The sequence below is a fragment of the Marmota flaviventris genome, chromosome 17 (genome assembly GCF_047511675.1).
Source record: "Marmota flaviventris isolate mMarFla1 chromosome 17, mMarFla1.hap1, whole genome shotgun sequence".
Classification (NCBI taxonomy): Eukaryota; Metazoa; Chordata; class Mammalia; order Rodentia; family Sciuridae; genus Marmota; species Marmota flaviventris.
In genome coordinates, this window is record NC_092514.1 from 41,940,305 (window position 1) to 41,958,734 (window position 18,430).

An 18,430-nucleotide genomic window follows, 5' to 3' on the forward strand; every position below is an offset into this window, starting at 1 on the left:
ATGGGGAGTTATTTAATGGGAACAGAGTTTTCATTAGGGATGACGAAAATTTTATAAAAATGGATAGCGTTGATGGTTGCACAACAAGGTGAATATACTCATTGTCAGTGAATTGTATACTTAAAAACTGTTAAATGGTAAATTTTATGTTATGCATATTTTACTGTAATTGTCTTAAAAAAATTTACCTTTTATCCAAAGCTCTCAATACTTTAGCAAAAACTTCCAACTCACAAAATTCACTGCCCAGTTGACATAAGCGTCCCTGTTGGTAAAGCTGAAATAAAAATGAAAAATGATTTAAAATTTTTAAATTTAATTTTAATTTCTACTTTTAATTATATTGATAAAGTTAATATTTGTGGTTTTAATGAGTAAGATTTGAAGTCACAATAATTACAAAATACTATCAGGAAAGATGCTTACAATAAGAAAAATGGAATACTAATTTAACAAATTCCCACAATTCATATAATAACAGTTCACTAATTTTCTGTAAATGTTAAGAATCAATATTTGGAGGGCTGAAGCTATAGCTCAATGGCAGAATGCTCTCCTCACACATGTGAGGCACTGGGTTCGATCCTCAGCACCGCATAAATAAATAAAGGTATTGTGTCCATCTACAACTAAAAAAATAAATGAAATAAATTTTTAAAAAGAATTAATATTTGGAAAACACAGGCTAGGGAAGTAGTTCAGGAGTTTTCTATCTTGCCCAAGAACCTGAGTTCAATCCCCAATACCTCATTAAAAAACAAACAAACACCAAAACACTGTAGTGGTACCTAAAACATGGTAAGCATTACTAAGTGCCATATAATAATATTTTATATTGGCGCACGCCTGAAATCCCAGTGGCTTGGGAGGCAGAGGCAAGAGGATCATGAGTTCAAAGCCAGCCTCAGCAACGGTGAGGCACTACACAACTCAGTGAGACCCTGTCTCTAAATAAATACAAAATAGGGCTGGGGATGCAGCTCAGTGGTTGAGTACCCCTGAGTTCAATCCCTGATACCTCCCCAAATTTATATAATATTATATATTATGATATTTAATATAATAACATTAAACATAAGCCCATTATTCAAGAAACTTAAAACCATAACTTTTTTCCTTAATCCATCAAGTTCAAGTTTTTAATTCTGTGAATATTTCAACAATACAAGTGCATTAAAATAGGTTAATATTTATTGTTCAATTAAGGTTTTTTAGGTGTTCCATACTGGGATAATGAGACAAATTGGGTTTATCAAAATTGGATAGTTAAATTATAAAAAAGGGAGGCAGGGCTGGGGATGTGACTCAGTGGTACAACATGTGTCTAGCATTGTACAAGGCCCTGAGTTCAATCCCCAAGAAAAATAAAATAAAATAATAGTAAAGACAGTGTCCAGAAAACACAGCTGTCAATATGCTCCACTAGAAGTTCTTATAACCATCTAAAGAACCTTAGTTTACTTCTGGACATGATATCTTCACCAGTACCCTAGGAGTATGGCAGGATTTCTAACTGTCCAACTCATTTATACATTGATTTTTCAGAATTGTTATTTTAAAGAATATTTCTAAAAATATGTTAAAATTTTTCTCTCAAATAATACATGCACATGGTCAAAAAGAGACAAATACACCCTCCAGACCCTGTAACAAATACTTTTGAATTTACATATGCTGTATAAATAACATGGGACTTTAGAAAGAGTTCAAAATGACTGCTATAAAAAAAATCCATGACAACTGCTGGAGGAAAGAAGGGACAGATTATCATGTGATTAAATTCACATAATGGTTAGATAATTTATATTAACATTAAAACCTTCATGAGGAGCAGGGCACGGTAGCACATGCCTGTAATCCCAGAAGCTCAGGAGGCTGAGACAGGAGGATCAAGAGTTCAAAGCCAGCCTCAGCAATGGTGAGGCACCAAGCAACTCAGTGAGACCCTGTCTCTAAATAAAATACAAAAAGGGGCTGGGGATGTGGCTCAGTGGTCAAGTGCCCCTGAATTCAATCCCTGGTACCTTAAAAAACTTCATGAGGAAAGATTTACTATTTGGGGGGATTACTGTTTTCTGCTACAGAAAAATAAGCTTCATAAAACTATTAATCAATCATTGTAATATTTTCTTATTAACCAATACAGAATAACAAGGAAAATAATGTGATAATCTTCTGATCTGGGGCAGAACCACAAATATAGTTATCAAGATAAATATACAGGGGCTGGGGTTGTGGCTCAGTAGTAGAGCGCTTGCCTACCATGTGTGAGGCACTGGGTTCGATCCTCAGCACCATATAAAAAAATAAACAAATCAAAGGTATTGTGTCCACCTACAACTAAAACAGAAATTCTTTAAAAAAAAAAAAGGGCCGGGGATGTAGCTCAACAGTACAGTGATAGCCTTGCAGTGTAAGACCCACCTGGGTTCGATCCTCAGCACCACATAAAAATAAATAAGTGAAACAGAGGTATTGTGTTCAACTACAACTAAAAAATAAATATTAAAAAAGATAAATATACATATTCCAAAAACACTAAGGTTAAAAAGCTTAAGCTTCTTACCAAAATGACTGACTCATCATTACCCAACTTTAGGCTTAGAATTTCTTTTATAAGACAGAAAAAATGAAAACAAGTTATATAACCATTTTGCCTGTATTCACTAGTTGAAAATACATAAATTCAATTTTATGTGTTCTATGACTTACAATATCGCTTTGATGACTGAAAATTGGTCTATTCTACTAAGTGAGATTTGAAAATAGAATTTAGGATAATTGCTGCCTTAGTTACAGTTTCAAAATATTCCCTATTACAAGCACCAACATTTCTATATACTGAAATTTAAATTTTCTAGGTAAAAATGGGTTCACATTTAAATTGTGGGAAGAGGATAATAATTTTTTTATTTAAGTTTAATTGCTTCATCCTTACCAAATTTAACCAATAAGTGCAAATTAATACAATGTATGACCTAAAGGGTTTTTGTTTTTTTTTTTAATAACAATCTCGTATAAAAACAGCATCTAGAACTGGGGTTATAGCTCAGTGGTGGAGAGCTTGCCTAGAATGTATGAGGCCCTGGGTTTGATTCAACAACTAAATCGCACTTAATTATTATTATTATTATTTTAGTTGTCAATGGACATTTATTTTATTTATTTATACATGGTGTTGAGAATTGAACCCAGGGCCTCACACGTGCTAGGCAAGTGCTCTACCACCAAGCCACAATCCCAGCCCCTAATTCTTATAGAGGTCTTATATGAGACAAGGACTGTTCTCAGTGCTTTTCATAAGTCAGTCATTCTGTCCTTTTACAGACATGGAAACTGAAGCATACGAAGTTAAATAACATGCTCAAACTCATACAATTAAGAAATGTTAGGCAAGGCACTGTGGCACTTTCCTGTAATCCCAGGCACTAGAGAAGCTAAGGCAAGAGGATCACAAATTCAAGGCCAACCTGGCCCCTGTCTCAAAATTTAAAATAAATAAATGTCACACACACACACACACACACACACGCACACACACACACACACATTTCTTGTTCTTTTCTTTTTTTTAAGGGGCTGGGGATGTAGCTCAGTGGTAGAGCACCCTGGGTTCAATCCCCACTGCCACCAAAGAAAGCAATGCAGGAATCTGACCTCTGGCGGTCTGTTCCTACATCCATATTCTTAATACCTTACAATAAACTGCCTCTTGAAATAACGAAAAATAAGAAAGCATAAAATGGGAGATTTTAAATCTTTCAATAGAAGACCTAAAGATTAACATAGAGAAGGGGAAACTGAGGTTCTAGGTTCTAGTAATGATCTTTATATCTGATTTTAAAAAATAGACTCATTTTAGTTCATTATTCTGATGTTTATATTCTGTATCTACAGAGTAATAAAGCTATGGAAAGGTTATTTTGAGTATTTCTAGCTTAAGAAAAATAAAAGTCAAATTATTCCTTATTCCTAGAAGTAGTCTAGATGTAGTAATACCTGCCACCAGATAGAGAAACAAATAAAACATACTTTAGTGTATGTAACAACATATGACAAAGGCATTTTAATTGCTAAAAGAAAAATAGTTAATAGCAGCACATGAAAGGGAAAACAAAAATACCTACCTGATAAAATATATACCAGATTTATCAAAATTTTAAATGTAAAAAAAAAAAATTCAGAGCTGGGATTGTAGCTCAGTTGTTGAACGCTTGCCTCGCATGTGTAAGATGTGTGAGGCACTGGGTTTGATCCTCAGCACATTAAAAAAAAAAAAGTGAAACTGAGATATCATGTCCATCTATACCTAAAAAAAATATTTTAAAAAAATTTAAAAATATTAAAAGTGCTCTACCACTAAGCCACACCCCCAGTTCTAATATTACTTCTTTTAAACACTGATTATGGGCTTGGGTTGTGGCTCAGTAGTAGAGCGCTTACCTAGCATGTCTAAGGCACTGGGTTCAATTCTCAGCACCACATAAATAAATGAATAAAACAAAGGTCCATCAACAACTTAAAAAAAATTTACAAAACAAAATAACACTGATTATATCACACAAAAAAATCATCAAGGAAGCTAGGCCTGGTAGTACACGCCTGTAAGTAGTCTGGGAGGCTGAGGCAGAAGGATCGGGAGGTCAGAGACAGCCTCAGCAACTTAGTGAGGCCCTAAGCAACTAAGCAATACCCTATCTCAAAATAAAATATAAAATGTGCTGGGGATATGGCTTAATGGTTAAGTTCCCCTGAGTTCAATCCTCAGTAACAAACAAACATACATCAAGGAAATTGATTGTATAAAAACCTAAAATGTTCACAAATATAAAACACTATTAAAATTCAACAATACTACATAAAATATTAATAACATATGTGTAAGAGTTATTTTCATTAATACACAAAGGGGTCTAATAAAAAAATGAACTGCCTAGTGATGTTTTTAGAAGCAAAGGTTTCCAGGATCTAAAATAAAAATCTTGAAAGAAAATTAAAGCAACTATTCCCACAGCAATGCAAGACAGCCCAAAATCCAGAGAACTCTTTGGGAGATAAAGGTGGAAATAAAAATCTCTGAACATTTTCAACCGGCATAACTGCTTCCCAACTCATTTCAAAATTACCACAAATTAAGAGTAAACAGCATAATCTTAACAGCAAATTAGCAAATTAATTAACAAAGTAATCTGTTTAATTCCTAAAAACAACAACAAAAACCAGAAAGATTTAGAAAAAGGCATTCAAGAAATTGAGTCCAAAACTATAATGTAAGAAAAACTGAAGTCACATAGGTGCCCACATTCATGCACGCACATATGGAAACTCATGCATCTTACATGTTTGTAACTGTTTGCAAGTCACTGAATCATTGAAAAAAAAAAAAAAGACTTTCAAAAATGAAAGATTATTATCAATTAAAATGACCATGATAACACAAAAACTGAACAAGTTCCCAAAAGGTTTGAGTTAATATATTTTTATTTTGGTTTTTATATTGTGTACCTATGTTTTATATGCATAATAGTTAATAAAATGTTTATATCAATAGTATAGGATTACTATCTAAAAACTTTCACCTCCACTGTTACCATCATCTTTAACCTGAATTACTACAAAGGTTTAGTAGAACTGGACTCTGCATTAATACTCTTAATTTTTACTTTAGTATTATTTATTTTTGCAGTGTTGGGGGTTAAATCCAGGGGAGCTTACCACTGAAGTACATCCTGAATCTTTTTTTTAAATTTTGAAACAGGGGCTTGCTAAACTACCTTAAACTTGCAATCCTCCTGCCTCAGCCTGTTCCCCTTTAGTCAACTGTCCACACAGTAGCCACAACTATCTTTGTAAAAAGTAAATCATACCATGTCATTCCCCTGTTTAAAACCAATAAGTTCCTATAACTTGTCTCACCCCCACCCATCTTTCTGATCTCACCTTCTACTGTTCTTTTGCTTTCTCCTGTATTCCTGCCACCTTAGGTTTCTTTTAGCTCATGACTTCTATCTCCTTACCATGATTCTTTGCCTGTTAATTTGTAATTCAAATTATCTCAACTAATATTTCACTTTCTCAGACCTTTCCCTGACTCCCCAATCTAAACTGTCTCCTGTTATACTTTCCCACAACACACTGTGCTTTCCCTTCATAATAGCAACATGCATTCACTTAAGTGGATATTTGTTAAATGTGTCACTCCATTACACACTACTCTATGAAGTGAGCATAATCACTACTATAATATCCCCAGAACCTAGCACAATGCCTAGCAATAGATATGCATTCATTATTTTCAGAATGAATAATCCAAATTAGTAGTTATCTCCTTTGGCTGGCACTTAGAAGAAACAACAAAAAATGCAAGACAATTTCTAATCTGAAATTTATAATTAGTCAACCACATATTAGTACTATTATTCTATTTATTGATACCATCCAGAGATTGGTAAATCTGACATAAAGGGAAATACTCCAATTGCACACATTTTTTTTTCTTTTACAATACTGAGGCCTGAAGACAGGCACACTGTACCACTAAGCTACATCCCCAGTTCTTTTAATTTTTTATTGTGAGATGAGATGTCACTAATTTACTCAAGCTGGCTTTGAATTTGGGATTCTCCTATCCTCAGCCTCCCGAGTAGCTGGTATGATAGGCATGTGTCAACAAGCCCAACTCACATACAATTTCTATTGACTCCACACCAGGGTGTAAACTTATACACTTGTTTTTTGTTTGTTTGTTTTTATACTGGGGATATAACCGAGGGGCACTTAACTACTGAGCTACATCCTCAGCCCCTTTTAATTTTTTATTTTGAGGGTCTCGCTAAACTGCTGAGGCTGGCTTTGAATTTATGATCCTCCTGCCTCAGCCTCCTGACTTACTGGGATTACAGGTGTGTGCCACCATGCCCAACTGGTATAAACTTAAAGACAAAAATTTGGAGCCAGGCACAATGACACATGCCTGTAATCTCAGCAACTCAGGAAGCTGAGGCAGGAGGACAGCAAGTCCAAGGGCAGCTTGAGCAACTTAATGAAGTCCCAGGCAACTTAGTGAGACCCTGCCTCAAAATAAAAAATAAAAAGGGCTGGGGATGTGGCTCAGTGGTAAAGCGTCCCTGGGTTAAATTCCCAGTAGCCCCTATTAAAAAAATTAAATCAAGAATAAATTCTAGGGGCTGGGGATGTGGCTCAAGCGGTAGCGCACTCGCCTGGCATGCGTGCGGCCCGGGTTTTTTTTTTTAAAAAGTAAATTTTAAAAAATTCTCTCTCTCTAAAAAAAAAAAAAAACAGAATAAATTCTAAATATAGCTGCTAAATTTATAGACAAAAATAGGTGTTTCCTATTTTAACATCTTTTATCAAGTACCCTATATTCATCACACAAAATTCTTTTTTTTTTTTTTTTAATTTTTTATTTACTTTTTAGTTTTCGGTGGACACAACATCTTTGTTTGCATGTGGTGCTGAGGATTGAACCTGGGCCGCATGCATGCCTGATGAGCACGCTACCGCTTGAGCCACATTCCCAGCCTCCATCACACAAAATTCTTACCTTACTAAACAACTTGTTATGTCTTTGTGATTTTCATATCAAAAGCGGGTTGGGGTTGTGGCTTTGTGGTAGAGATGCTTGCCTAGCACGCATGAGGCACTGGGTTTGATCCCTAGCACCATATAAAAAAAGTAAATACACACAAAAAAACAAGAATATAGGAGGGTGCGGTGGTGCATGTCTGTAATCCCATTGGCTCAGGAGGCTGAGGTTGGAGGATGGTGAGTTCAAAGCCAGTCTCAGCAATGGTGAGGTGCTTAGCAACTCAGTGAGAACCTGTCTCTAAATAAAATACAAAAAAATAAGGCTGGGAACATGGCACAGTGGTTGAATACCTCTGAGTTGAATCCCTGGTACCCTCCCCCCCACAAAAAGCAAGAATCTTACAACTAAGAATATTCTACTTATAGTTTTATTTATTTATTTTTGGAGCTGGGGAATAACACTCGAATCTTTCATGCTAAGCATGTGCCCAGCCACTGGGCTAAACACACCCCATCGATATTTTTATTTATTTATTTTGTGGTGCTGGGGATTAAATCCAGGGCCTTGTGCGTGTGAGGCTTTTTAATTTTCTTTTTTTAAAATTATTTTATTTTTTATTATTTTTTTATTTTTTTTTACATTTTTATTAACTTAAATATCAGGAACATCTGCACAAGGTACTATGCTAAGTTTTAATAGTGATGACTATAATCACCACAGCAATAAAGTCAGTGAAACTACTCCCTGATCTAAAAAAATTAGATAATCTATCGAACAGAAAAATGAAGTTCACAAAATAATGATGAAAGTAGCCAGAGAGCCGAAGGAACACAAATAAAATACATTCTTCAAGAATGAAATTCAGTTGAGTTTTGCAGAGCAATGGGAGTAAAACTTCTAGAGATATGATGAATAGAACAAACACAGACAAACCTTCTAGTCCTTTTTCAAATAGGAAAACACAGAATATAATGTCACAAAATAAGTTTTGTATAAACAGCTGTGTTTCAAGCCTAGAAATCCCACAGTTGCCAAAAATTAAGAAAATATAAACTTTAAAACAACTGGGAAGAAATAAATAGAATACTTTATACCTCTGAATGACTTCATGCTAGAATAGCAAAGATCAGAAAAGAGTTCACGTAGCATATTCTATAAGCAAAGGAACCTAGAAATTAACTGCCTGCCCAAAGACAGGAGCAAAAAGTCCCATGAGAAACTGAGGCCTACAGATTAAGACTCATATTAGTATGAAGCAAAAATTCATATTATCTAGATGATTTACCAACAATAAATGCAGAAACTGGCATTAACAGTTGGTCAGAAACCAATGAAACCCATAAAGTCATCACAGACAAATGCAAAAACGCCAGGTATTGAGGGGTAATGAAAATGTTTTATATATTCATCAGTGAAGTTTAATTGTGGGAAACTGCAGAGTTTACAGGACAAAGGAACCTATTTCTTCAAAAAATGAATTGCTGGGGCTGGGGATGTGGCTCAAGCGGTAGCGCGCTCGCCTGGCATGCGTGCGGCCCGGGTTCGATCCTCAGCACCACATACAAAGATGTTGTATCGCTGAAAACTAAAAAAAATAAATAAATAAATATTAAAAATTCTCCTTCTAAAAAAAAAAAATGAATTGCTAAGAAGAAAGAAGACAAAACAAAAATGAAAAGTGAAATATAAAGAGAAACTTCAGCAATATAGCTGTTGGGCTAGATGGTGCACACCTATAATCCCAGCTACTTGGAGGCTAAGATATGAGGATCACAAGTTTGAGGCCAGCTTGAGCAATTTAGCAAGACCCTGTCTCACAATTTAAAAAAAAAAAAAAAAGGGGGGCCACAAGTGAAGCCCCATTGTAGAGCAATTGCCTAGCATGTGCAAGACCCTACGTTCATTCCCTACTATCGCAAAAGAAACCAAAAGATAGACAGATATACTAACCGCTTAAGGTGTGGAACTTACCTGGATCCTTATCCAAACAAGTAAACTGAAAAATACATACAAATTTGACATCTGAGTCAACTAAAAATTTGAACAATGACTGGATATTTAATAAATTAAGGCATCACCATTAAGCTTTCTCAGGCATAATAGTATAATGGATATCAAAATATTTACAGATGAAATGATATGGTGTCTAGATTTACTTACAAACACAAGAAAGGGAGAAAAGGGTGAAAAAATAGATTCAGTGACAAGACTAGCTAAGAACTGATAATCTTTTTAAGCTCAGTGGTGGATAAATAAGAATTCATTATTCTGCTCTACACTGGTATATACTAAAATTTTTTCCATCAACATTTTTCTTTAAAGCCTTACAAAATATCCTTTATCTCTATAATAAAGTAATATTTTAATAAGCATGTTACCTTCACTTACAAGATTCTTTTATTCTTGTGATCTAATCTCCAAATGTTCTCTCTTCAGGCCATTTGTATTTTCTTATAAACAATTCTTTGTTGTTGTGGTGTTGTTGTAGTAGTAGTAGATGGACAGCATGCCTTTTCTTATTTTTATGTAGTGCTAAGTGCCTCACATATGCTAGGCAAGCGTTCTGCCACTGAGCTATTGCCCCAGCCCTACAAACATAATTTCAATAAATAATTTTTATTTATTTTATCCATAAATTTCAGTAAGTTAATTTTTTTCCTAAAACACAATTTCTGTCTGATTAGCATGGCATTAAATAAGTTATTTTACATTTTAAAAAGCTATTCCACAATTTATGGACTGGGGTTGTGGCTCAGTGGCAGAGCGCTTGCCTCACACATATGAGGCACTGGGTTAGATCCTCAGCAACTCATAAAAACAAACTAAAGGTACTGTGTTCATCTACAATTAAAGAAAAGAAAATTTAAAAAAAAAAGCTATTCCACAATTTAAAAAGCTATTTTTCTCCTTCCTATTGTATCAATAGTTGTTTGCCCTTCCTAATTTTAGCTTTCTTTCTTTCACCGTCCTAATTTTTAGCTTTCTCATATGTTTCTTTATTTGGCTAGCTAATAAATTAAATATTAGATAAATTACCTATTTTTAAAGGACTTAGTTCTCATTCATGCTGACTTTAAAAAAAATCAGTAGTCAGGCTATTTCCCTCAGTACAACTTTGTGTCCAAGATAACTGACCTCCCTCCTCCCAATATTGAATCCAGGGCCTCCTGCAGATTAAGACATGCTCTATCATTGAGCTACATCCCCAGCCCCAAGATATTTTACTATTAAAAATTCTACTTTTCTTTTTTGGTACTGGGGATTGAATCCAGGGGCTCTTTACCCTTGAGTTACATCATTAGTCTGTTTTATTTTTTATTTTAAAACAGGGTCTCGCTAAAGTGCTGAGACTGGCCTCAAACTGTGATCTTCCTGTCTCAGCCTCTTGAATTGCTGGGGTTACAGGTACATGCCACAGCATCTACCTTCTACTTTCTTTTTTTAAATACATTTTTTTCTGCTTACCAAAGTTAATATGGCCCCCCCAAAAATCCAAGTATTAGAAAAATATATTTTAAAAGTATATATACGATTGTCATTGTTAACCGACTACAGATCAGGGCTGAGAATATAGCTTAGTCAGTAGAGTGCTTGTTTTGCTGATATAAGGCCATGGATTAAATCCCCTGCACTACACGCACACACTTCCCCGCCCCCCCCCCCCCCAAAAAAAAAAAAAAGATTAAGTAAAGGACTTTGGAAACTAGGGTTATGGATCAGTGGTAGAGAACTTCCCTAGCATGCTTGAGGTACTGGGTTGAATATGAAGCACCGCATTAAAAAGCCATCCAAGATGGGGATGTGGCTCAAGCGGTAGCACACTCGCCTTGTATGCAGGCGGCCCAAGTTAGATCCTCAGCACCACATACAAACAAAGAAGTTGTTTCTGCCAAAAACTAAAAATAAATATTAAAAAAAGCCAACAACAACAACAAAAAAAGTATATATACACACATTTCTAAAAATGACTGCAATCCTATACTTGAGTAAATATTAAAATTTCCTTGTGTTCCTCTTGATTTTTCAGCACAGAGTAACATACATATTAAAAACACATAGCAGATTATGCTTTCATATTACTTTACAACAAGTAAATTACTATTTTCCCCAACTGCTCTGTGCTCTGGCATCTCTAGTCCAGGATATACAGAATTCTCATTTTTTAAAAATTTTTATTCTAATTTGTTATATATGACAGCAGAATGCATTATACTTCATATTACACATATAGAACACAATTTTTCATATCTCTGGTTGTATACAAAGTATAGAATCCTCATACTTAATGCCTACAATACAATATTCCATTTCTAATTGATTAGAATATAGTTGTCTTTGATTTCTGCTGCATTGAATAAACATCAGTAGCATTTTCTGTACACTCAACAAACATTTCTACAGGAAAATTCTTTAAATGGTATTGTGGATTAAAGTGTATGAGTGATTTGGATTTTTAAACCTTGACAATCTGATAGGTGAATACTGAATACTATTTTTTAAATATTTTTCTTTAAGCCCAACAAATACAAAAGAGTACACAACTCAAATTTTAAACTCAAAGTTCAATAAATTTTCACAAAGTAAATACACAGCATCCAGATCAGAATCCCCAAGGCCGGGATTCCACCTCTTGGGTCCCCTTCTTCCTCCGGGAGAAGTCTTTTCTGCTGTCCTTTAATACTAATTCTAATTTCTACTCTGACCTTGCCTCTGCGTGCTTCTTTGGTGTTATTCTTCAACATTGGGGAAGCAAGGACTCGTCACCGGTCAACAGCGGTAACATATTGGAGGTCCCACCGAGATTCTACACCAAGGTAAGTGCACGCACCCCATGTCTGTTTGAGGTGCATCTTTCTCTTTCTTTCTGGAGGTAAGGTGGGCACCCGACGGCTACTTAAACGCAATTAGTGCAGCCGCCACTCTTCAAGACTCGGGTGAGAGGTTTCCCGGCCTAGGCAGCTCTCAATCACCTGTTCAATACAGAGCAGGCATGTTGGGTTCTGCCAAAGCCGCTTCCAACTTTTCTGTCTGGGCCCGGGGAGCAATTGGCGTGAGTACACAGTGTCTGGAATCCCGATCTGCCTCGGATGCGTGGAGGTGGAGGAAGGAGTTTGGAGCAACTGCGGAATTCCAGTCTGGGCTACACTCAGACGTATTCCTAAGGCTCCTTTCTCTTGAGCCCCCTCCCGGACGGCCCTCAGGGGTATCTAGGGTGATCGGTAGATGAATGGCACTGAGGGAAAGCCCCAATCACATTTGCCTCCGTATGGGCTACGCAACACTCCCAACCCCGCATCCATTCCTCCTGGATGCTCCCCTTCCTTCTCAGGTCAGAAATGTTAGCAATTCAGGTTGTAGGACTGAGAAAGGCATGGGATAATTAGCAAAATCTGCCCAGGTTCCCTAAGATGCATAGGTAACTTTAACTAGTCTGTTTTACCGCCCCAATGTTTAATGTTAATGAAGCCCGAAAAGGCCCTAGGCCAAAGTCCACCTCAAAGAAATGTTAATGAACAGCCCCCAGCAAAAAGGTGCTGACTCAGAAGTCCTTCCTGACCAGATTACTTCTTTGGCCCACCTGTGTCCCACCCCTCGGGCCTTCCCACCTACATTCCATCACCAAAACTATAAAAAGGGGAAACAACCGCACTTCCACGGATTCCACCTCTTGGGTCCCCTTCTTCCTCCGGGAGAAGTCTTTTCTGCTGTCCTTTAATAAACTTCTAATTTCTACTCTGGGAAAAAAAAAAAAAAGAATCCCCAAGGCCTCCCCTCATGGTCCTAGATAGTCACTGTTCTACCAGGGTAACCTCTCCTAACTTCCAACACGTTAATTTTGGCTGCTTTTGAGAGTCTATAAATGGAATCATAAAGTATACATATACTCACAATTTCCAAACGATGCAACAAGCTACCTTGGTGCACTGTAGGACATTTTAAATCTGAGAGAAATAATATTCAACATCTGTATCACGCTGTACCAACTCAGACTGTTACCCTTACTTTCATTGATATCTTTAAGAAGCTGTTTTCAGTTTTTGCTGTGATAAAAATGTGCAAAAATATGGAACAGGAAATGAGTGTTGATGTTCATCTGATTCTAAGGTTTTGAGATGTTGTACAGTGCCCAGCAATCACAAACATCCCATTAATAATTGTGATTGTTACCCCCCCACACACACACACACAATGTTTTGTCTCCACATGTTCTGTAGAATTGCCACAGTACAAATTAATCTGTCCTTCATGTTTTATACCTGGGTGCCTCCTTTCATCACTACTCCTGTGTTTGGATAAAAGTTACTTGAACATAAGCACTGTCATAATGGGGTATTCTATTTGAAAACTGGGATAACTACTAAGTGCCTCAACGATAGCATATACAACATGGATACACTGGTCTATGAGGTAATTCACATACAATGGGACGAAGCTGGACATGGAGAGATTTCACTGTACTATTCAGAACAGCAAACTATTTAAAATTTATGAATTATTTACTTTGGGAATTTTCCATTTAATATTTTTAGATCATGGCAGATCACAGGTAACAAAAACCACAGAAAGTGAAATCTCAGATAAAGAGAGACTACTGTACTGTGATTGATTTATTTTACTCACTAACATTTGTGAAACTCATCTATCTTATTTCAAGTAGTTGTTCATTCATTTTCACTGTATAATATAACTATTCCAGAATTTATTAATTCTCCTATTGATGAGAATTTGGAAAATTTCCACTTTTTGGTTATTATGAAATTTTGCTATGAAAATCTCTACGTATGTATATCTTAAAGTGGAATTAATGAATTATAGGATGTATATATACAGGCATATACGTTCAGTTTTAGTAATGTTAGTTATCCAAAATGACATATCAATTTACACTCCTACTAACACTATACAAGTTTTTATTGTTCCATATCAACAATTTTTTTCTTTCTCGTGTAATCATTTTGATGAGTGTATGGTGAAAAAATACCTCCCTGAAGATGAAATGAGACTAAGTAACTAATTGGCCTTTGAATATTCTCTTTTTTGAATGCCTATTAAAGTTCTTTCATTATTAAAAAAAAAAAAAAAAACTTTTTAAAAAAAATTAGTTATTTTTCTTTGCTATTAATTTGTATTTCTTTAGATGCATATGGCTCCTGTCAGATATATGTACTGCAAATATCTTCTACCATTCTGTGGTTTGGCTTTTCACTCTCTTAAGGTATCTTTTGATGAACAGATGTTTTGGATTTTAATATAGTCATTTAAAAAAAAAACTTTCTTTACAGTTAGCTGATTTGTATTCCATTTAATAAATCCCTGATGACATAATAGAAAATTTTTTCTTATAAAACTATTAGCCAGGTATGGTGGCGCATGCCTGTAATCCCAGCTCCTCAAGAGGGTGATGCAGGAGGATCACAAGTTCAAAGTTAGCCTCAGCAACTTGGTGAGCCTAAGCAACTTAACAAGACCCTGTCTTAAAATAAAAAAGGGCTGGGGATGTGGCTTAGTGGTTAAGCATTCCTGGATTCAATCCCTGGTTTAAAAACAACAAGAAAAACAAAAACAAACTCAAAACTATTTTATTTTTCACATTTATATCAGCAATTCATTTGGAAATGATTTTTGTATATGGTGTGAGGTAAGATTAAGATACCTTTTCTCTCCTCACAGATACCAAACTGACCAACACCATTTCTTTGACCTTCCTTTCCCCATTGTACTATGTCTCTTTTATCATAAAGCAAGTGACAGTCTACATATCAGTCTTTTTCTGAACTATTTTTGTTTCACTGCCAATACTATACTATCTTAATCTTTTTTTCATACTTTTGAAAGTATTACTGCTAGGTATTTGGTGGTGTAAGTCCCACAGATTTTGTTCTTTCATCTTTTTGACTCCCTTGGCTTGATCTGGCATTTGAATCTGCATTTCAGTTGTGCATCCTTTGATGATTACTGAGCATTTTTCCTCATATAAGATAGCTAGTTCAAGTTCTTTGGACATGAGGTAGTTTGCCTTTTTCATACTGATTTGATCTTTCTGTATTAGGAAAGCTGTCTTTTACCTGTTAAATCCCACCTATTTTTAAAAAAAAGTATTAAAAAGTATCAATTTTATTTTCCCCTCCTGGTTTTTGGTTTCATGCTTAGAAAAGTCTTCTCCATACCAAGATGGCAGTACAATGTTGGCAAGATAAGTAGCAGAGGTATTCACCTCTTTATAAATTTTTAAAAATGCTTTACATTTTTATAATTTGTAAATTACCTTAAAAACAATTTGTTTCAAAGCTGGGCACACTGGTACATGACTGTAATCCCAGCAACTCGGGAAGCTGAGGCAGGACAGCAAATTCAAAGCCAGCCTCAATGACTTAGAAAAACCCTGTCCCAAAAAATTAAAAAGGCTGGGATGTAGATAAGTGGTTAAATGCCCCTGGGTTCAATCCTGGTACAAAAAAAAAAAAAAAAAAAACTTTCAAGAAGACATTTCAGCCATTTCCCACTGTAAAATATACTGACCCAATAATTTATTCTAACACTTCCAAGGTTTCAATAGCCATATTTATTTATTGATTGATTTATTTATTGAGAGAGAGAGAGAGAGAATTTTAATATTTATTTTTCAGTTTTCGGCAGACACAACATCTTTCTTTGTATGTGGTGCTGGGGATCGAACCCGGGCCGCACGCATGCCAGGCAAGCGCGCTATGGCTTGAGCCACATCCCCAGCCCTCAATAGCCATATTTAAATCTTTCAATTCATGTGGAATTCATTTTGGTACATAGTATGATACCTCCAAATTTGTGACAATCATTTTTTGCAAACTTACCTCTCTACCCTGGTTGTTAACGCTTTCCTTCTGTTCTCAGAGAAAAGATGTATTTCTTTCCCCAATGTCAATTTAAGACTAATTCCTTAATTTATGAATGATGAAAGAGGAAAGACCAAAAAGCTCCAAGGCTCATTATTTAATGCTTCTGCTCCTTAATCTATTTTCTGCCTAACTAGTATATTCAATCTCTCTTTATCTCTCTCCCTTCCCTTCTTCAGGAGCAGTCAACATTCCTATTTCTTGACTTTCTATTCATTGCACAGCCTTCTCTACTAGTATTTTGCTACTATGCCTTCATCTGAAACTACTGACCAAAATTAATATAGTGACATTGGAATACACCAATCAAGAACATAGGGAGGGGTTGGGGTAGCTTAGTGGTAGAGCACTTGCCTAGCATGTGTGAGGCACTGGGTTTGATCCTCAGCACCATGTAAACATAAATAACGGTATTGTGTCCATCTACAACTAAAAATATTTTCAGGGCTGGGGTTGTGGCTCAGTGGTAGAGCGCTAGCCTAGCATGTGTGAGGCCCTGGGTTCAATCCTCAGCACCACATAAAAATAAATAAAAAAATAAAGGTACAATACCTTTGTGTCCAACTACAACCAAAAAATAAATATTAAAAAATGTATTTTTAAAAAAATATGGGGGGGGGGGCTGGAGTTGTGGCTGAGTGGTAGAGTGCCTGCCTAGCATGCAAGAGGCACTGCATGTTCGATCCTCAGCACCACATAAATGTAAAATAAAGATACTGTGTCCACCTAAAACTTAAGAATACAATATTAAAAAAAAAAAAAATAGGGGGATTGGAATTGTGGGTCTGTGGTGGAGCGCTTGCCTTGCACAAATGAGGTACTTGGCTTGATTTTGAGCACCACATAAAATAAATAAATAAAATAAAGGTACTGTGTCCATCTACAACTAAAAAAAAAAAAAAAAACACCACACACACACAGGGATATTCCCCCTCAGAGGGAAATTTTAAAAAATATTTTTTAATTTATCAATGGACCTTTATTTCATTTATTTATATGTGGTTCTGAGAATTGAACCCAGTGCCTCACACATGCAGCCAAGCGTTTTACCACTGAGCCACAACCCCAGATCTGAACATATGGAAATTTTTTATTCCAAAAATAGTACGGTATTTTGTCTATGACTATGCCTACTGATGGAACTAGGGATTATAGAAGAGATCTGATTTTTAATTTGGCTCTTAAGTGGAGAAAACTGTAAACAATTCATTTTCTAAAACTTCTACAAGTTGGGAAGGGAATGAGTATCTATATTTATGTGTGGACTTAAAGTGCTTAAAAAATGTTTTATGTGTGAGTACAGTATTTAAATATCCTTCTTATATCTCCATTAAAGAATGGAATCCTGAGCTGGGAATAGTGGTGCAGGCCTGTAATCCCAGTGACTTGGAAGGTTAAGGCATCAAGTTAGAGGTCAGCCTCGGCAAATTAGTGAGGCCCTAAGCAACTCAGTGAGACCCTGACTCAAAATTTTAAAAAATAATAATAGTAAAAAAAGAATGGAATACTGATTGACTTTCTCTGTATTTCTATAGGTGTTCATAAAAAATTAGTTCTATAATATCTTCCATTAAAATAAACTACTACCTGAAGATACAAATTCTTTCCAAGCAAAAAAGCAAAGTACTCAGAAACTAAACCCTAGATTTGAGAACTTGACTCAATCACTTAACTTTCTCACCTATAAAACAGGGTCATACTCTACTTCACACAGTTTAATTGTGAGGCTAAGACAATATAGGTCAAAACACTTAACACAGTTCCAGGCACATATCAAATACCTTCCTTCACTTTAGCACAGTACCATATTCACAATAATATACAACCAGTAAGGAGTAAAGTGTGACTGGCATGGAAGTGCACGCCTGTAATCCCAGGGACTCGCCTGTAATCGTATAGCAACTTCAAGGCCAATTTAGGCAATTTAGCAAAACCCTGTCTAAAAAAATACAAAGGACTGTAGAGGATAGTGGTAAAGCACCCCGCGTTCAATCCCCAGTTGTTTGTT

At 35.7% G+C, this 18,430-nt stretch overlaps 1 protein-coding gene across 2 annotated transcripts in view; it reads right to left on the reverse strand.

The window, feature by feature from the left end:
- Appbp2 (amyloid beta precursor protein binding protein 2) overlaps positions 1-18,430 on the reverse strand; it is a 54,934-nt gene that overhangs the window by 34,395 nt on the left and 2,109 nt on the right. For both annotated transcript variants that reach the window (XR_003584810.3, XM_027950274.2), the window contains exon 2: positions 189-277. Coding sequence is in view for 1 of the 2 variants with exons in the window: in XM_027950274.2 (XP_027806075.1) it covers positions 189-277 (89 nt within the window). In the remaining variant the exon portion in view is untranslated. The remainder of the gene's footprint in view (positions 1-188; positions 278-18,430) is intronic.